This window comes from Rosa rugosa, chromosome 2, assembly GCF_958449725.1.
Source record: "Rosa rugosa chromosome 2, drRosRugo1.1, whole genome shotgun sequence".
Lineage (NCBI taxonomy): Eukaryota > Viridiplantae > Streptophyta > Magnoliopsida > Rosales > Rosaceae > Rosa > Rosa rugosa.
Genome location: NC_084821.1, coordinates 38,348,375 through 38,368,432, shown reverse-complemented (window position 1 = coordinate 38,368,432; position 20,058 = coordinate 38,348,375). Strand labels below are relative to the sequence as shown.

The 20,058-nt window shown below is 37.9% G+C and overlaps 3 protein-coding genes across 7 annotated transcripts; 1 reads left to right on the top strand and 2 right to left on the bottom strand.

Annotated features, from left to right (window-relative positions):
- Nucleotides 1–2,752: 2,752 nt before the first annotated feature.
- On the bottom strand, nucleotides 2,753–7,555 carry LOC133728598 (probable calcium-binding protein CML48). The gene is made up of 5 exons (XM_062156019.1): nucleotides 6,805–7,555; nucleotides 6,636–6,682; nucleotides 3,388–3,563; nucleotides 3,151–3,169; nucleotides 2,753–3,007 (listed from the first exon to the last, which is right to left on the bottom strand). Exons 1-5 carry the CDS (start codon nucleotides 7,259–7,261, stop codon nucleotides 2,897–2,899), a joined length of 810 nt encoding a protein of 269 aa, XP_062012003.1. The 5' UTR covers nucleotides 7,262–7,555; the 3' UTR covers nucleotides 2,753–2,896.
- Nucleotides 7,556–10,266: 2,711 nt separating this feature from the next.
- On the top strand, nucleotides 10,267–11,310 carry LOC133733165 (DNA polymerase II subunit B4). The gene is made up of 3 exons (XM_062160789.1): nucleotides 10,267–10,519; nucleotides 10,612–10,730; nucleotides 10,927–11,310. The coding sequence occupies exons 1-3, from the start codon at nucleotides 10,362–10,364 to the stop codon at nucleotides 11,133–11,135; spliced, it is 486 nt and encodes a 161-aa protein (XP_062016773.1). The 5' UTR covers nucleotides 10,267–10,361; the 3' UTR covers nucleotides 11,136–11,310.
- A 391-nt stretch (nucleotides 11,311–11,701) lies between these two features.
- LOC133733164 (heterogeneous nuclear ribonucleoprotein Q-like) lies at nucleotides 11,702–19,286 on the bottom strand. 5 transcript variants are annotated; one of them, XM_062160785.1, is made up of 10 exons: nucleotides 19,098–19,286; nucleotides 17,692–17,828; nucleotides 16,791–17,250; nucleotides 16,589–16,705; nucleotides 16,207–16,347; nucleotides 15,313–15,486; nucleotides 14,122–14,329; nucleotides 13,825–13,997; nucleotides 12,674–12,759; nucleotides 11,702–12,102 (listed from the first exon to the last, which is right to left on the bottom strand). In XM_062160785.1, exons 3-10 carry the CDS (start codon nucleotides 17,214–17,216, stop codon nucleotides 11,907–11,909), a joined length of 1,521 nt encoding a protein of 506 aa, XP_062016769.1. In that variant the 5' UTR covers nucleotides 17,217–17,250; nucleotides 17,692–17,828; nucleotides 19,098–19,286; the 3' UTR covers nucleotides 11,702–11,906. The 5 variants fall into 5 exon arrangements, with proteins under 5 accessions (XP_062016769.1, XP_062016770.1, XP_062016767.1 ...); XM_062160786.1 differs by having other exon boundaries at nucleotides 16,791–17,225; XM_062160783.1 differs by having other exon boundaries at nucleotides 16,791–17,828.
- Nucleotides 19,287–20,058: the final 772 nt, after the last annotated feature.

The window sequence follows — 20,058 nt, the reverse complement described above, 5'->3', positions numbered from 1 at the left end:
TCGAGAAACATGTTGGTAGCATCGTTTACGGAAGTTATCCGAACTCCCATGACCGTAGTCATCAGGGGGAGATGCAGACATCAGGGGGAGATGTCTACATGTATGGTCTCGAAACGTGAAGGGTGTGTTGTGCTCTTTTTCCCCTTCGACCGAGGTTATTTTTGTCCCACTGGGTTTTTGTTACTCGGCAAGGTTTTTAACGAGGCAACGAGAGAAGCACCGCGTTTGGACAACACAAGGGGGAGTGTTTAAGGATATCTCTATTTGTGTTTGGCCCAAACTCTAGGTTACTTGACCTAGTAGTAATAGGGTTAAATTAGAAGGATCTAGATTCCTATTCAATGTACGATTACTTTCCTTGTACGATTGAGATTCTATGCATTGTAATCCTCTATATAAAGAGGCCCCTATTATCAATGAGAATACACAACAATTTCCTCTCAATTTCAGTTTCTCTACAACAATCTATTAATTATCGAGTATGTAAATTTAGTGGTTAAGACTTAAGAATATTAAAGAAATATATCGTGTTTTTTACAGATCTATCACAACTTCACAAGCTCAGTTTATTAGATGGCCTCTCTAAAAAAAAAAAAAAAGTTTATTAGATGGCCTATTATTATAAGGGCAGTAGAAATATTGATTAAGCTCAATTTTAGCGTGGAGGGACTATATTTAGCAAGACATCCGAAAAGATGAATAATTGAGCCGGGAAAATAAAGTAAACCAAGAACAAATTACTAAACAACAGGCAGTAAGGTGGGTTTGCGAAACCAAAAGCTAAAAAATAAAAAATAAAAAAAACACATAATGGAATGAGTTTGTTTCAGTGTCGGTTTTGATCTATCCAAAACCTAACCAAACCAATTTGAATCAAAATTGTAAAATGACGTTATTTTCTGCATTTCCAACAATCTCTGTCTTGGCTCCTCGATTAGCCCTCTAGATAGGCTTTCTATTTTAGTTTTTACTATAGCTCCCTAAAAGAGAGTTCTCTCATTTTCTCCTGCTTTTTCTAAACTCAAAATAATTTTTTAGTTCCCGCCCATCCTTTATGTCAATTATAGTCGAATCCATGACATCTATGGTGTTTTTTTTTAATACGCATGACATCTACGGTGTTGGTTTTACAAATAATAGAACAGCGCAGTATTTTTTATTTTTTATAGTTTGTTTTCTTTTACATTGCTAAAAGTGTTTTCCAATCATCAATCAGGCTTCCTCAGCGAATATTAGAGTCAAGTGGATCCCAAAGGTCATCTTAGACAAGTGGATCCCAAAGGTCATTTAGACAATCCAGAAGGCAGCTAACTAGCTAGAGTATTGAATAAAATGATCCACGCACAAATAACATAATATGACACGAGACACACTTCAGGTGTCAACCTTTCTTAAATCTAGTCTTCTTTGTATGTCACATTGAATAATATGTCATGCTCAACATATAGTAATTGAGGTCAAGTTTGTTAGAATTTACACAAAATGAGTACTATAAACTATCTTAGAATAAGCAAATAGAATAAGCACATGTAAACACATATATTGTAATTTGCATTTTAGGAGTGCAATAGTAATCGCAATGTATTTTAGGATTGCGGAAGCATATCTATCCTAATATCTACATAATGTATAAACTGTAAAATATAGATAAGGTAATTACATGATGCATATACATCACATCTATATAAGAATACAAATAACTATTGATATATATAGGATTGATATGTTATTCTGATCCTAAGTTAGGATGCGTAAATCATTGCAATCATATAACATAGTAAGTACATATATATAGCGGCAAGCAATATAAATTGAAATCAAAGATAAAGGGTGTGTAGAGATACTGACTACATCCACTGCCTCCTTCCATTGTTCTTCTCCTAGATTCACCCTTGATCTCAGATTGTTAACGGGACAATTTTATTGAGGTGCATGTGGTGCTCTAGTAGGGATTAATGAAGGCGTTGTAATCCCTTTATAAAGGGTGTGTAGAGATACTGACTACATCCACTGCCTCCTTCCATTGTTCTTCTCCTAGATTCACCCTTGATCTCAGATTGTTAACGGGACAATTTTATTGAGGTGCATGTGGTGCTCTAGTAGGGATTAATGAAGGCGTTGTAATCCCTTTATATCAGAAAAGCAATTAAGGCAGTTCCTTAATTCCATTAAGAAACTGTCTTATAACTTCCTTATCTTTGTATGATGGATTACTCTAATTAACCATACCTATTTCAATTCAAATTCAAAACAGATTGCATTAATAAAACTATTTTCGATTACAAGTTTTATTTAATACTCTGATGTTACAAACTAAACTCTAAGAGCAATTCCAACAGCTAGCTTCCCCATAATTTCTGTATTATAGGGAAGCAAAAGTCAAAGTTTTAGCCTCTTTTTCTTCCCAACTCCAACAGATTTCCTATTTTATAGTAATCTCTAAAATCTCCATAATTCTTCCTTAAATTTTAGAGATTGCTGTAAATTTAGGGAATCTGGTTTTCTCTTTCCTCACTATCCCTAGAATGAGAATAGTTATAGGGAATCTGTTGGAGCAAAATAGGCTAATTTTTTTCCTAAAATAGAGAAAAACAAAGCTATTGGAGTTGCTCTAATACTCCTGAAAATGTCAGCATAAGTGAAAATGTTGATGTCTAGTTCAATAAGGTCCTACAACTTTTCCACAGTTAAATTATGTAAAGACTATCTAAAGGACTTTCTGCAGAGAATCTGCCAACAAAGGGAGTTAGTCTTCATTCACAGAAACATCCCCTCTTCTTACTCAGATATATATACAAGTTTGTTGCAAACAAATATAAAATGCCAGCTCTTCAAAAATTAAAAGAATGTGATGTACAACCTTTTGAACACTACATCTAAAGCAGTAAGAGGAAAGTCAATTATATGACACAAGAAATGGGATGACCATAGACATAAATGCGTTGTAACTGAACGTTGCTGAACCAGTATATCGCGGATCCTTCTCTTTGAACTTCTCAGTCAAGCCCTGAAACCATAATAATATTAGTTTCATCAGATTCTAGCAAAATCTTCAGAAAAGAAAAGATTGCTAACTATATTTTTTGTCAAAGAGCAGCGCATTCGATCATCTACTTAATAAATTGCATCAGATCGAGTAGTTAGTCTTACCTTTACAATCATCCCACATCTGCATGTCAAACATAACATTATGTCAGAATCAGAACTCGTAGGATTCCTAGGAAGAACAAAACGATGCATCTGAATTTATACTAGGCAAATGATATTGGTTAATAATAGGTTGCCTGACGCCCTGACTTTTAACTAATATACTTCGAATTCACACTGGTGAACAACATGCTAGACGATAGATAATTCGTTCAATACTAGAGATCGAAGAATACTTACTCGACAAAACTGTCAAAATCGAGTTCAGCCCGACGCCCACTTCCATCTTCGTACCTGGAAGTCAAAACTTGAAGAACAGTAGGAGGGACTGCAAGCCCTAGACCATACAGTGCATCTCTCAACTCCAGCACATCAATCTTCCCACTCCTATCTGTGTCATATTTTTGAAACATGGTCTGAAATGGCAGGTTTAATTAGTAATTCAGTGTTGAAATTAGAAGCGCACAAATAGATAAAGAACAGATTTTTATGTAATCTAAGAGCAGTTTGCAGAACAACAAAAGGACTTGACACAAGTGTAGAGGGAAACCAGTGGCTAGTCCTTTCGTTACCAATATTCAATAGCCACTGATGATTAATACAAGGTGGTCCCTTTTGAATCAAGAAAATAAAGAGCAAATCAACATTCTGGCTATATAATGGTCAATAGCAGATCAGTATGTCTCAAAATTTTATCAGGTCGGGAATATCAGATTTATCACCAACACCTATGTTACCTATATAGTAGAAAACTGGAATCAATAGTCCCAGCCAATAGAGATTATGTAACAGATTGTTGTCTTTACCAGATTGCAAGAAAGCTTCACTGCTGCATATATGAATCTTAATAATTTTATGAGCGAGTTGAATCATCAAACTTTCGGATATTTACAGTGGTACTGTTAAGGAAATTAGAATCCTTCTCGTCAAGGCTCACAGAGTAGACTGATAGAAAAGTAACAAACCACAAGACAAGCAACAAGAGAACACCGAGATTTAACGAGGTTCAACATAAATCTATGCCTACGTCCTCCCGAGAGATACCCGTTCTTCACTATGAGAATAATTACAGTACAAGATACATTGAGCTAAATCACCATAACCCAAACCCATAACCCTTGTACACCCACACTCATAGAATTTCCCAAGAACTCACTCTCACCCAAGAGCTGTATTCACTCTTGACATCTCTGCTCCCTTACCCAAGAGATATACACTCTCTTGTTGATGATCGCATGCACCGACCATGCCTTGGTTTACTACCCATGCCCTCTATATATAGGCACCCCAATTATAATCCAATTGGTAGTAGGAAAACCAAACCTTCTTGTACAGGAGAAAAGATCATATTCCTGATAGGAATAAACTTTGACATCAACCATGTCCAATTAGGAAGACTAACCAAGTCCAACTAGGACATGCCTTTCCTAATTAATTCTCATCACATCCTAACAATCTCCACCTTGATGAGAATGCCATGCAAAATTCCCTTGCACCATCTTTAACCATTGGCCTTTTTTTTTAGTACCAGCAACACATAGCCTGAATCAATTGTGGTCCTCCCTGATTCGTAACGGCCAATCCTATGTGTAAATGCACCGAGTCAACAATCAACAGCTGACTCTGAAGAGGGACCTCAAAACAACCCCTTCCCTAGCAGGATTTCCTTCTCACCATCATCTGAACTCGGAAACTTGTCAACGACGTCTCTGTTGTACCCGCAAACGAGACTCGCCTATGCGCACTCCTGTTTCCTATTATCCACTGAGGTCTGACATACCAGATGATACCTACCACACTGTTCTCCCTGTATGAGGACCGTACCGCCATGTGTGATTTTTTCGGCTCCACCTGCTATAAACACTTATAGCCTTTGGAAACCAACTAGCTCCTGAATATCAAATTCCTCTGTAACTTTGGGACATTGTCACACCACCCAAAGTACGCCAATCCCAAATCTAATATTCAGTCAAAGAACATGTGTCACCTATGGAGATTGTGAGAGTATCTCTATATGAAAATCGGTTTCTACTACAGCAATGCCATCCAAGCCTTTCGCTTCATATGACCCTAGTCACGACACTTGTAGCATCCCTGCCTCTGGATTTAGACCTGCTATGATCACTAAATCCCCAACAGTTTTCCGTGCATTATCCGCTGTCTTCTCCGGTTTCACATCCTTTCCCTTCAACACTTTACTAAGCCCCGTTGAACTAGGATGTCTTTCACTCACTTACACCCAAAGAGTGAAACTTCCTTTTCTGTCAAACTACTCCACCTCAAACTATGAGGCAATACTTGAAGCCATGACGAACAACCACGATCAACATGCAAACCTTCGGCGAACGAATACCACGAACGACGAACAAGCACGATCGCTGACACCACGAACCACCTTAGTGAGATATACACTCTCACCAACCATCATTCCCTTGAGTCATATCCTGGTCTCTTGCAACTCCACCTTTGATTAGGATTTTTCCTGAGTCTAGCTCGCACCACCTAGCCTTCGAGTCACTCCACCTATCGACTACCTTCGATTAGGACTTTCTTGAGTTTTTGACCCATTCCACGTTGCTAGAAATTTTCCCGAGCTGTCTCCACCTAATGCACTTTGAGTTAACACCTTAACCATCTAATTGACTCCACCTTGAATGATGAGGTGTCCCAGCCGAACCTGGCTCTGATACCACTTGTTAAGGAAATTAGAATCCTTCCCGTCAAGGCTCACAGAGTAGACTGATAGAAAAGTAACAAACCACAAGACAAGCAACAAGAGAACACCGAGATTTAACGAGGTTCAGCATAAATCTATGCCTACGTCCTCTCGAGAGATACCCGTTCTTCACTATGAGAATAATTACAGTACAAGATACATTGAGCTAAATCACCATAACCCAAACCCATAACCCTTGTACACCCACACTCATAGAATTTCCCAAGAACTCACTCTCACCCAAGAGCTGTATTCACTCTTGACATCTCTGCTCCCTTACCCAAGAGATATACACTCTCTTGTTGATGATCGCATGCACCGACCATGCCTTGGTTTACTACCCATGCCCTCTATATATAGGCACCCCAATTATAATCCAATTGGTAGTAGGAAAACCAAACCTTCTTGTACAGGAGAAAAGATCATATTCCTGATAGGAATAAACTTTGACATCAACCATGTCCAATTAGGAAGACTAACCAAGTCCAACTAGGACATGCCTTTCCTAATTAATTCTCATCACATCCTAACAGGTACCAACTACCAACTGCAGGCTATTATAGTAAAAAAAAACAAATGTCATATTCAAGCTGAATGGCATTGAAACGTTCCCTTGCCAACAATTAATGTATTTTCAATTAATGAAATAAAGAAACAAAACCAAATAGAGGCAAATCCCTCTCATGCTGTTTTTCTGTTTCCTTAAACAATAAAAAGATTCTACTAGGCCATTGTAATAATAGTCATCAACCAGGATATATGTTACACTTACTCGCCATTCACCAAGACAACTCCAGAGTGCAGCAAATTCCTTAGGACCTGTATCACCCAAATCAACAAAACGGGAAGCATTAGAATTTCCTATTCTTCTCATAATTTCTAGTAAAACTCAACAAACCCTGCAGAACAACACAAGCTATTAGAGAGAGATAAAAACTGACCGAGTTTTAGAATATAATCATTGTCGGGATTTTTGAAGAGAAACATTAGCAAGCGAATGGTCCTGAGGCTAAACTTATGGTAGCCAGAAGAAAGAGCTAGTTGCAATTCATTGTCATCAATGAAGCCACTCCTGTCCTTGTCCACCATCTGAAAGCTGCTAATCACAGCCGGGTCGGTTCCGGGTGGAAAATCCCCTCCCGATTCCCCATATGAAGAAGGAGACGGGCCCTCGTATCTACGGGCGTAACTATGGCCGTAACTACGGGCGTAACTACGGCCGTATTGTGAGAAAGGCTTGCTGTTCCCGTAGTAGTAATTTCTGGCCGCAGGAGGAGGAGGATCATTTGAAAAGGTGGTGCTGTAATATTCTTGTTCTTGGTGCTCAGGGGAGTCGGGCAGGGATGGGGCAGAAGGAGCGTATGAGTTAGAACCATAGTCGGCATTAGAAAAAGCCATTGAAGAAGAAGAAGAACGTGTGTTTCTTGGATTGGGTGAAATTGAGAGGAGAAGCACCTGGTCAGGGGATTTGTTATGGTTTTGAACGCATTCAAAGTTTGAGGCGGTTCAATAAGGGTGGCGTGTGAATGAATCCCTGTGTTCCACGGAAGCGCGTGGGGGGTTATTGCAGTGAAGGTTCTCCACTTCTCATGCGCTTGCCTAATGCTTAACGTTGTTTGCATTACCAAAAATATTTTGGTGGTCGCTGTTCGCATTCTAATTAGGACTGTTAACGATGGACATAATTTTGGAATACACCTCATATCCAATTTTAGTCTCATTTCTTCATATGCCAATGTATAAGGATGGATATACCAGGGAAAATATTTTGTAGGCATTGAACTTTTTTTTTTTTTGACAATAGTATTGAACTATTAATTAGATGCCACAAAACTAATATTAAATTTCTTGCAGATACTAAGTTGGATACCTTGATCAATTTATTTATTATTATTATTATTATTATTATTATTATTATTATTATTATTATTATTATTATTATTATTATTTTTACAAGAAACAAGAGCACTTCATTAACTCAGACTCATAATATTGCGAACGAACCCGCCACAGAGTGGCTCAGAGAAAAAAATTCCCATACATAATACTTTTTTGAGTAAATGAATAATCTTTCTTAATGGGGAAATGCCTGAGTTATAATCCCGGGCTAGTACATCTAGGATACATTCTGGGGGAGTATCCCTCCATCCATACATGCCTATCATTATCATCAAAAGCTAGGCTAGCTAACCTGTGAGCCACTCCATTAAAGGTTCTAGGAGCAAAACACACTTGCAGTTCCGATTTGGGCTTCAACAGAGCCTGAATGTCAGCCATTATTGCTGCATATGCCAGTAAATCAACAGGTTGCCTTGGAAAGGAACACAACATTTTTAGTCCTTTGTTGATAGCCAGCAACTCTACTTATTTCGCACTTTCCACATGTTGAACTGGTAGTGTAAAAGCAGCCTTAAAATTTCCTTGCGTATCCCGTAAGATTCCACCAAGTCCTCCTCTGGTTTGATTTGGAACAAAATTGTCGTCAACATTGAGCTTCCACTTACCTTCATTATCCAGTTGCTACTTGTTTTTTCGGTTTGACATTTTGGCTGGTTGGTTGGATTGTCTTGCTTTTCTAGACTCTTCAAGCCATGAAAGTGTAGCAAACATCATCTTGGTATGTGGTTGAGAAATACCATGCCAGAGCATGTTGTTTCAGTTTTTCCAGATCGCCCAAAGACTCATGACCAGCTTGTCAAAAACATCTTGCTGCAGTGTTGTTGCCTTGTCTAGCAACCTTGAAATCCATATTGGGTGCAATATGTTGCTGGAAGTTAAAAGGTGGGGCAGAGAGAATATTGTGAGCTGTAGGACACTTAAAAAAGATGTGAATTCTATCTTCAAACTTGGCAAACCATAGTTACATGCTCACAACATATGCACAACAATCATAAAAGGATCAAGGCTTACCTTCTGCAATTACTGTCATGGATTCCATCTTATGAAGCTGCTAAACACGATCACTGAATGTGGTCTTCTGTTACTTACCAACTTGCTTCTCAATGTACAGAACTTATGCAATAGTCGTGGTAGTAATCAGGGACCAATTCATCTGTATATATATGAGACTTAAACCTCAAGAAGCTTCCCATTAAAGCATTCCTTGTCGGTTTAGGTTTCACTGTTAGATTCCTAATGTATCACAACTTGTAGCCTTTCTTGTAGACTAAGCAATGGATTACTATCCTTAAGGAATTGATACACTGCTTCATTAAGTCACTAGTATAGATTCACTGTTTGTATCCATGTTAAACTAGGATTGATATTAAGCTAATCATCAATTACTTTATGATGATATGTGTTATGTCCATATTTGATCTTACAAAGAAGGCACCTGGTGTCACCAGTGAAACCTTTTCGAAGAAGGGAAGCTTTTGTGGGCAGCAAATTGTTACAAGCATGCCAAGCATTTATTTGGACTTTATCTGGAACTTTTGATTTCCAGATTCGCTGCCACAAAGCCGGAAGGGATCTCCTTGTGATGTGGAGGCCATGGTTGTGCTTAGGACTTGCCCTCTCTTTGTGTTAGAACCCTCTTTCCAACCATATTTGTCTTACACCATGTTATTCACCATACACAATGAACTGAATAAAAGAAGTTTCGGCCCTTTTTCGACATCTTTTTCAAATTCCGGCCAACTTTGGCCAAATTTGAAAGGGAGATCGAGTAGGCTTTGTTCGTCTTGAAATTCTCTACAAATCTTCCAAATATCACATCTCAATTCAACCTGAAGAAGAAGATTCGGCCACCGGAATTTAGTGGCAGTGCGAGAGGGAGAGAGAGAGTTTAGTGGCGATGCGTAATAGTGGTTTTCAAGAGTCTAAAATGAACATTCTGCTCTTAAATTGGGTAAGTGAGGATAATTTTTTTTTTTTTTTGATGGAGTAAGTGAGAGTACCTTAGCATTATTTTGTGCATTGAATCAAGGCCCCATATATTTTTCTAGCCCTTTCCCTTGCCTTCGTGGGTGGAAGGAATAAAAAAAAAAAAAAACAAAAAAGGAGGCCGCATGTAATGAATAGTTCCATTTTGGTGGAAGGATTGTTGTCTCATCATTTCGCTTGAGCTAACGGGTAGTCGGGTACAAGTGCTCTAAGAAAGCGACATAGCTTTTACTTTTGCTTATGTTGTTATCATATTGTTTGATACAGATATTAGACACATTAATCATACAACGAGTTTTATAGTCTTCGTCGAAATGTTAAAGTAATCTTTAATGTATTTAATTAAAATTGAACAAATTTTAATACGATCGATTAAAATTGGTAAATACATATGCTAATTTGAATTACCAAAACTAGGTCGAAATTTAAAATGTATTTAACTTGGCGTATGGTATGAGTAGGTATGGACTATGGAGCCCTAAAATTGGCGGGTCAGAGGGTAAGAAGAAAGGCGGGAAATGAATGTTTTGGAAAATTACAATTCTAACCCCAACCCCTCTCCAGCTCAAAAGCGATTCCAGGCTCCAGGTATTGCGAGAAACACAGGGTAACAATGGAAACGGCGGAGCTGCCCAAGACTATCGTGCGCCGTGTGGTGAAGGATAAGCTTTCCGAGTGCTCCAAAGGCGACGGCGACCTGAACGTCCACAAAGAAGCTCTCACCGCCTTCTCCGAGAGCGCCCGCATCTTCATCCACTACCTCTCCGCCACGTATGCAATTCTCTCGATCTCTCTCGATCTCTCGATTCTCATCTCGATTGTTCGATTTCGCACTTCGTAATCGATTTTTGATTTGGTTGCAGAGCCAACGACATATGCAAGGGATCGAAGAGGCAGACGATCAACGGCGACGACGTTTTGAAGGCGTTGGAGGACATTGAGTTCCCTGAGTTCGTCGAGCCTCTCAAGGCCTCTCTTGAAGGTAAATTAGTTTGATTGGGGCATTAAGCTTTGCACACAAGGTGTTCGATGAAATGCTCGACTGAATGCAGTTGATTAGATCTAAAATGTTGTGTGTGTGTGTGTGTGTGTGGTGTTTTTTTGATGTCGAGAATGTGCAAGTTGAATTTATTCATTGGATGTATGAGAGAATCGGGTTTTGTTGGTTCGATTTGCAGGGCTGAGGGAGAAGAATGCTGGGAAGAAGGCAGGAACATCAAAGGCAAAGGAAGAGATAACAAAAGAGGCGAAAACAAAGGAAGTGAAAAAGAAGAGGAAATTGGAAGAGCTGCCGCCCAAGGAAGAGGAAGAGGAAGAGGAAGAAGAGGAAGAAAACCAAGATGGGGATGGCGGCGATGGCACTAGCGAAAGCTCGAGCAAAGAATGAACAGTTTCTGCTAGTTTTGTATTGCTTTTTCTTTCAGGCTGTAGTTCGGAGCTGAATCGAAGTTCATGTTTGTTAGAATGGTTCCTGAACAATTACTTGTTTGAGTCGCAATGTGGCCACTCAATTTTTCCCCTGTTTGCACCATCAAAAATCATGCTTCATTTTAAAAATGCAACCATGTCTTACAGTGCGTAGCCTAATTTGTAGCTCAGGTTTGTAATACCTTGGATTTTCTGGTAACATCTGCCCACCCAACCATAGGTTTTGGATCAATAAAACACTCAGCTCATCTCATTTTACCCAAGTTTCACGCCACGCAATGCCTCGCAAGCACTTGTATACCGCATGGGCATATCGTAGTATCGTACTACTCTTATTCTTCATAAACGGGCAACCAAACTTAAGAGAATCATACATGATACACAATGCAGCACAAAAATTGTTTCACTCTGGCATGATACCATTTTTTTTCAACCAACCAAACTGACGAAAACATTCTGCTAATATGCCTCTGTTGAACTTCTTGTTTCTTTTGCCGTACTTGCAAGATCAATAATAGATAAATATAACAAATCAATTCTGACCAATAACGATACTTATGCAACTAATGAATACATCATTTATATATCTGTTGCTGAATGAAGAATCAGAATCCTAAACGCACTTCCGTAAATAATCATGATGTTACAACGTTTTAACCATTACAACCAGGACTAGTAGAGTACACAAGAGAATGCAGACCTTCCCAACTTGCAACAATTACTAGAACAATCAATATGGGTGATACCTGCGCCCATGCCCAGCATCATGGTTGTGCCTTCCCTTATTTGAACCACCACTACTCTTGCTACCGCTCCCACCACCACCCCGGCCACTATTTCGCTGATGTGCATGCGGCGTGTGCGGGTGTGGGTGCGGGTGTGGGTGTGGGTGTGGGTGTTGGTATGGCTGAGGCCCTGGTTGTTGCCTGCAATAAGGACAATCAATTACTCTAGTTAGTAAATGCATTAGATCGAAAGTGTCAAATATCAACCAGATCCTGAATTATCATTGAGATGACAATCACATCCTGCAATAAACTTCCTTTGGAACAATTAGGCCCCCCATTTGGAGAACCGATGCACTACGGTATGTAAATTATACAAGCTAATTTCTAAAGCAATTGTGGTTATTGGTTTGTTATTCAAATCATCCCAGCAAAGAGTGAGTCTAGGCATGTTTACAAGAGTAAACAGACCAAGACCAACTTCTGTTAACAAAAAAATTAACAACTCACCGAGCTCATACTTATAAGCTCCACGGGGAAAATTTACCCAAACAAATAAAACAGCAAGTTGGTTTTCTATGGATCAACTTCTTGTCACATCAAGCCTGAAGATACAATTACTTGAAACTAGAGCTCAGAAGTATAAGCCTCTCCAGCTTTACTATTTGATTTACTCTATTACTTATTTTGCAAGGCAGACATGGAATGAAAAATGTAATGTCAAATATATAAGCAATTAAAGGTATTGAGCCAAAAGATGTTCTGTGCTTACAAAACATATCCAATCCGTCCATCAGGCAGAAGCATCGGCATCATTGCCATGCCAGCAGGAGCCGGTCCTGGTCCAGGCATCAAAGGCTGCAATCAGGTTAAGGCAGAATCTTAGAAAATTTTGTCCTTCACGTCTTTGTATGACATTGAGAACTATGAACTAAAAACTGTCCCGGATGAGATTGAATCTTTATGAATTTGGTTCTCAAATTTAGATCCAGTGGCATTAAGTCACCAAAATTTGCATGTCATATGCTCTGAACAAAGAATGCAAGATCATACAAGTATTTTCAAAGATCTACAATGCATGGAGGGAAGAGCGTATACCAACCGCAGATGGACAAATATTTTCAAATAAAAAATAAAACAAACAAACAAACAAGTGAACCCTGAACTTTTATATACATCGAGAAAAATGCTTTATTCAAGAATCAACATGTTATTTAAAGAGATGGACGTGTAATTTGGAGAACGCTTTCTGGGAACAGGGCCTTGCTATTAGTGTGAGTTACTCATAAGGTTATAATATACAAGCAATCAAGGAATCATACACTGATGCATGATCCATTTAAAACAGAACAAATATAAGGCTTATTATTAAGTATCAGGGTCTAGTAAATACGATATTGGGCTTGGTACTTACATATTGATTAAGAATAACTTTAGAATGTCATAACCTTGGAACTTTTGCAATGTCTACTGTGGATAGGGTTTCCAACATTGGAAAAGAAAATTATGATGACTTTTAAGAATAGGGTGTATTGTTTTAAAATTGGATTGGCCATAATTATATGTGTGTGCGAGCGCACAACACACAGAGAGACATAGAGCTGTTGAAATACTCTTGTGGCTCAATGTTTCATGATATTTACTTTATTGTCTACAATCCAAGAAAAATAGTATTTGTATAGCCCATTCAAACTGCTAGAAAAGTTCCAAAACGGACATAACAGAAATCAGGGATCAACAGTCTAATCAAACACAAATAATAGTTATCAGGCCACAGCGAAAAGCCATTTGCAATATATTTGATATCCATTTATTGTTAAATTATGAAATTCCATGAGCAATTTATGTGAAACGTACATTTTAGTGGACTTATTATTTGAGAATACCCAACAAAATCAGCATAGGTCGGCAGACATATCTCACCTGTGCAAAACCTGCAGCACCATATCCTGCACCAAGAGCCCCATAGGCACCCCCAGGCACACCATAAACAGCACGAGCTGGATAACTAGCAATCAACCCTGACCTCTGGGAATTTGATCCACCAGACTTTTGATCTGCCTGTGGCCTTGCAAGAGAGCACTCCAACAGCTGGCCTGAAGATAATGAGACTCATAAGAATTTATAAGCTTCTTCAAACATCATTTTTGAGAAGGAAAATGGGGAACAAAGAAAAAAAGGATTACAGTTAAGAGTTTAAGACATAATAGAATTTATTACCATCAAGTTCATAATTTTCAGTGTTCTTCAATGCTTTCATAGCACTTGACCTCTCTGAAAAATGTACAAAACCAATTCTATTCCTCTCCTGTCCGGATTTTGAAGCTGGCAGAACCACTTTTGTGATTTTCCCGTGGTGTTCAAATAGCTTCTTTAACTGTTCTTGGGTCACAGTTTTGGGTAAATTCTTTACATAAACTGCCTTCACCTGTATTTTTTTTATTTTGTTATTTTATGAGAACACAATTTCCATTGGGTAAAAAAACAAAGCATACAACAACAGAGGACATCCCACTGAAGGCAAGGCACAAACAAAAACAAAGCAATAACTTCACCAGTCAGAGACCAAGTACATAACAGAAGGTTGCAAAATAGGACACGAGAACTTCAAGCTTCCAGACAACTATCTTCTAGCTTGAAATTCTTCTGTCCTATTTTGTTATTTATTTTATGAGAAACATAACTTCCATTCAGTAAAAGCAAAGCATTCAACAATAGAGGACAAGGATCCCACTGAAGGCAAGGCACAAAACAAAGCAAAAATACTTCACCAGTCACAGACCAAGTACATAACAGAAGGTTACGAAATAGGACACACAAGCTTCAAGCTTCCAGATGATTATCTTCTAGCTTGAAGCGCTGTTTCCAATAATACAGTTGTTCACCCACCAAGTAGTGAGATAACTATCAAGTATTAACAATACAGGAATCTACAGCAAAAAGCATACGAAACGGGAATGGACAAGATATTCAAGAGGGGAGAAAACAATACAAGATGGACAATATTTAGATCAAGCATAGACCATACCAACAAGATGAATGGTTTGCGGTTATTTAGGTAAGGGGATAACGCCTAAAATACAATAAAAGTGCAGAAGTTATTTAGGGAAGCTGGGGTCTCCCAAAAGGGAGTCCCTACTCTCTTTTGTCAAAACCAGATCGCTTTTGACATTGTACCCAACAGAACTCCTGTGTTGATGCCCTGATAAGCAGAATTATGAATTTTTGTCTTTATCTCAAGAAGTCAATTTCCAAAAAACAAAAGACTGTAGTTTATTTGGTCATCCACCAAGTCAAAAGATTGACATTTCCTTTTAATATCAACACTCCGGCTAGAGTTGAATCCTCAACCATCAGATGTGAAAGAAGCAGGGAGAAAGGAAAAAAAAAAAAATAGTAACAAAATGACACCTGAGAAGCAGCAGAAGACTCGGCGTTTTTAGGGTCTGCCCAGCTCACTGTTGGGGCATTATTATCCAGCTTAAATTTTGAGTCCATCATTTTTTGCCTTGAATAGTCAGCACATGCATGGTTATAGTAGTCAATGAAAGCAAACCCCCGGTTATTGCTTGTGTTCTTCATATCCTGTAACAAGAATTGAATAATCAAGGAAGAGAAGAAGCCAAGAATCAAGGAGAACAAGCTGGATCACTGACAACAAAATATAGTAGCCTCATCTTGGTTAGAAAAGAAGTACCGTCTTAGGCATTGGAAACCCAGAACTAATCCCATCGGCCTAACTCCAAAAGACCTTTTGGGTCTAAAGAGAAGTCTCCATGGTAGTGCAATGCACGATAACAAAGAAATCCAGAGTCAAAATTAAGGCTTCCTTATTTATTTAGTTATGTATTTTTTTTCTCTTTTTTAATGAGAAACAAACTTGTATTATAGTTCTGTAATTGTTATCTACTGACTCTTTTGATAAGTATTTTGGTATTTGAGGACTCTAGTAGATGTATTTGAAGCCTATGAATAACATTTTCTCTTGCAAGGAAAACCAAATTCGGAGTGAACGAAAACTGAGTGTCTTAAAGCCTTAATATCTTTTTCTAGCTTCTACTCTCTTCTATTCTTTCTCTAAAATTACAGAAGTCAAAACCACTTATTCTCTAAACCTAATCCATTTCTTAACATATATATATTATTCTAGCCCAACCATAATCCTAGCCAACACTCACCATCACACATTTACCAGAAACTTTTTAATTGCTAGAAAGTTCAACAGGCTGAGAACAAGGGATAGAGTAACAAACACATAACTTGCTAAAACAATCCAACCACAATTAGCAACCATATCGCACTAACCTTGACCAGTTCTATACCAGAAACTCCAGGACCAACCTCCATCACAACCTTCCTCAGATCTTCTTCTCCCCAACTCCTTGGAACATTACCGATGAACAAACGGTGCTTTGCTTTAGATGTTGAACATTTTATTCTTTTACCCTGAGAGAGAGAGAAAGAGAGAGAGAGAGAGAGAGAGTCAACACAAAAGCAGAGCAGCCTATTGATAATAAATAGCAAGAAAGAATGCCCAAAAAGTAACTTTGTTTCTTTTCAACAACAAACAAATATATATATATATATCTCAAGATTGTTAGTACTTGTATATCATAATTCAAGGTCAAGGATCAATTGTATGAATCCCCCTAAAGCTATCTGCTTATGCAGAAAGAGATTACGCTACCTTAAATTCGGTATTATTCAATTCATCAATAGCATTAGAAGCCATCTCCATGTTTCTGAACGTCACAAATGCAAAGCCCTTATTGTCACCTAAATCTTTTCCCTTCATAATCCGAACCTGTTGTAAAAAATAGTAGCAGTATAAAAGATTTGTTTTTATAAGAGCATAAAAATAGTACTTTATAAAAAGCAATTAAATTAACCTCTGTAACTTCTCCTACAGCTTCACAAAAGACCTTTAACTCCTCCTGAATAGCATCATGAGGAATACCACCAATGTAAACTTCAGAACCATGTGGAGGAAGGGCAAGAAGTTCAGCATGTTTTTTCTTCTCCTCTTCACTGCTCTCTGAGTTCTTGACATCAGTTCCAGTGGCAATATTAGCATCTTCATCATCCACCTCTTCTTCTACCTCCTCCTCTTCTTCCTCTTCCTCCTCTTCTTCCTCTTCTTCTTCCACTTCTTCTTCTATTTCTTCTACTTCTTCTTCTTCCTCAACCTCTTCATACTCAACCTCTTCATCCATTGCCTCATCAGGATCATTGTCTTCATCAATACCAACCTTCTCATCAGATGCTATTGACTTTTCAGGTTCAACTGATGAAGCATTTGTCTTTTCCCTTGGCATCTTATGTATCTAATAAAATAAGTTTGCAAGGCAACTGTGAAGAAGACACAGAAGCCAGAAGAGTTCATGGGAAGAAGTAAACACATATTGAAAGGAGGAAACAAAATGAATGGCCAAAAGGAGCTGCCTAATATGACTCTCAACTGAACAGGGTTCATGAGGTCAGAATAAAAAGGGTTTTCAAGTTGAAAGACTTTTATTAAGGGATAATGATAACTTGAGAAAGGAAATAGAGTTTCTGACTGACTATTGAATGATTTATCAATGAGACTGCTGTCCAAACGAAAAAAAATATTGGCTAGTTTAACCATCTCCAAGGATATATTTATCCACATTGCAATAACAACAATAGCCATGAAGCAGCATACAAGGATCTAGGGGAAAAAATGTTATAGATAACGGAGTCCATATGGAGACCTATATAATGCTTCATTGGTATGCAAATCGACAAAACAAAGGGGCGAAAAAGTAGCACCTGAGATTCTATTTTGATCACTCAGATATAAAAGGAATGAGACCGCTGAAACAAAAAGGAGAACAAAGCCACAACATAGTCCAATTTGACAAAGATAATACCAGTTCCCACACAAATGTACCAATCTGATTACTTTCCTGCAATAAATTGACATATAACGACTGAGATGGGAGTGGACTTTACAGCTTCAATTTTCATGCACAATCATAATTCACTGTGAAGTAATACATCCTCTACGGCCCTTCCCATCCTTTCGAGAAAGAGAGAACTTGGACTAGTGACATTTCAATAGATACACATAAGATTACATAAAACAAGGTTTTTTTTTTTTTTTTTTTTCACTTTTGATTCCAAATTTTGACTCATGCTGAAATTCAATACCACAACACTAATTTTTCCCTATCAGTATAATCAATTTATGTCTTCTATAGCCTTGATCAAATGGAAAAAGAAATCATGAAATCAAAATTCAAATCAGATTTTCACCATTAGGTCTAGAAATGGTAAAATGTGAGCAAGATGTTTAATTTTGTTATTATTGTGAGTTATAACAGAAGTTTAAGTTTGATTTTGTCTTTGTTGAAGCAAATCCAACATAAGTTGGGACAATTTAGAGTTCAATACTGAATGCATGCACATCTTATATATAAATTTTATTTATTCCCAGTGGATTCAATCATATATGGCCATATAGGTTCTATCAATAGTAGAATCAATCGAAGTAGAGAAAACTACATGAAATGGGTTACAGGAGTGCAGTAACTACTCAAAGCCAGAAAATACGTAACATTCTAATGTACGGTAACTAAATGAACCGTGTGCAAAATTTTGAGACATAATGGATCCTCTTTTCTGTTATACTCTTTTCCAAATTTCTCTCAAATGCTACTTTAAAGCCCCCAAATTACCAACGTGAACTACAAAACCTTCATCTGGATCATTGAATCCATCTAAAATTGAATATCCCAGCAAAGCTGAACTAACTTTTCACATTTTCACAACATAAAACTATGTCTTCCTTTTCACAATGATTTTAAAGTTTAAGGTATACAGATAATCAGAGTATACAGCTCACAACAATGGAATGGGATTTTCTTTTTCTTTTTTTTTAATTTCTGAAGCTCAGCAAGCTCAATCAGTAACAAACCCACAAAGAAAATGTGAATGAAATCAAGAAAGTTAAAAAAAAATTTGAAACCCCAACAGAAATATTCCAAATCCCAACTAAGATACAAGGAGACCATTCACAAGTGGGGCTGTAATTTCAACACACCCAATCACATTACCCAACCATAAACTAGATTTCCACAACATAAACACAGACATTCAAGAAACAAGTAGTTGCTACATGAATAAACCAGTGAAGCATGAGTACCACAACACAGAAAAAGAGTGAGAAAAAGTACCCAGTAATCGTTGGAGATTGAGTTTTCTTTCTTCTGGGTTGTGCGTGAGGACTTGGGAAGAGGCCGAATGGGTCTAGAGGGATTCTTGAAACTAAGTAGAGGTAAGACCGTAAGAGTCACTCACGAGTTGGAGCAAAGGAAAAGATTCGCTCTCGTTTACCAAACGGGGCTTCGCCTAATGCTATTATACAGGTCGAGCTCTCTTACATATTTACGAAGTTTACCTTATACATTAACAGCAGCGTTACTGATCGTGTTATTCATTTTTTTTTTTTTTATCAGATAAACAACTCAAATACTACAATTAGTATTCCGTAAGTCGAATTCACAACCTCCCACTTATGAAGGAGAGGCTATGCCGCTAGACCAAATGGTACTGGGCCTGATCATGTTATTCAAATCTAATATTTTCACAAAAATAAAAGTAAAAACTCGGCTACTAAATAATACTAGGCTCTTGACCCATGCATTCGCACAGACTCACCGAGTCACCGGGAATCAATGTAGATGTGTACAAATAAAACAATCATACCATTGCTTCATCTCCAAAAATGGAATGGGATTTCTTTTTTCTTCTTTTAATTTTTGAAGCTCAACAAGCTCAATACGAAACTTTTGAGGTATTTTCTACGCTCTTTTCGTTCATTTCTGGGTTTTAGTAGATAAAGAAGATGTTGGGATTGTTGTGAGGAGTAGTTTGGTGTATAGTTTGTACCCCAAATTGCAGGTTGAGGTGGCTGTGCGTGAGGACGCGTCCAGCCACTTTAAAGCTTCTGTTTTTGTGAGTCAAGTAGAAAGTAACGTTACGGACTTGTGGATATGAATTTTGTATCGATTAGTGTACATTTTGAAAATGATTGAAATTTTTTACGTTTCGAGATTTTTGGGTATTATTCATGATAATCTGACCGTTGGATCAACTGCATTTTTCGATAGGTTGTTAAAGTTATCAAGTCAATGT

Coding starts and splice junctions, on each gene's coding strand:
- LOC133733164 (XM_062160783.1), bottom strand. CDS start 17,216: ATGCCAAGGGAAAAGACAAATGCTTCATCAGTTGAACCTGAAAAGTCA. Junction 16,348..16,588: donor TGAATAATACCGAATTTAAG/GTAGCGTAATCT, acceptor TCTCTCTCTCAG/GGTAAAAGAATAAAATGTTC. Junction 12,760..13,824: donor GTGCTGCAGGTTTTGCACAG/GTGAGATATGTC, acceptor ACCTGATTGCAG/CCTTTGATGCCTGGACCAGG.
- LOC133733165 (XM_062160789.1), top strand. CDS start 10,362: ATGGAAACGGCGGAGCTGCCCAAGACTATCGTGCGCCGTGTGGTGAAG. Junction 10,520..10,611: donor ATCCACTACCTCTCCGCCAC/GTATGCAATTCT, acceptor ATTTGGTTGCAG/AGCCAACGACATATGCAAGG. Junction 10,731..10,926: donor TCTCAAGGCCTCTCTTGAAG/GTAAATTAGTTT, acceptor TTCGATTTGCAG/GGCTGAGGGAGAAGAATGCT.
- LOC133728598 (XM_062156019.1), bottom strand. CDS start 7,261: ATGGCTTTTTCTAATGCCGACTATGGTTCTAACTCATACGCTCCTTCT. Junction 6,683..6,804: donor TGATTATATTCTAAAACTCG/GTCAGTTTTTAT, acceptor TGGGTGATACAG/GTCCTAAGGAATTTGCTGCA. Junction 3,564..6,635: donor GTTGTCTTGGTGAATGGCGA/GTAAGTGTAACA, acceptor CTGCCATTTCAG/ACCATGTTTCAAAAATATGA.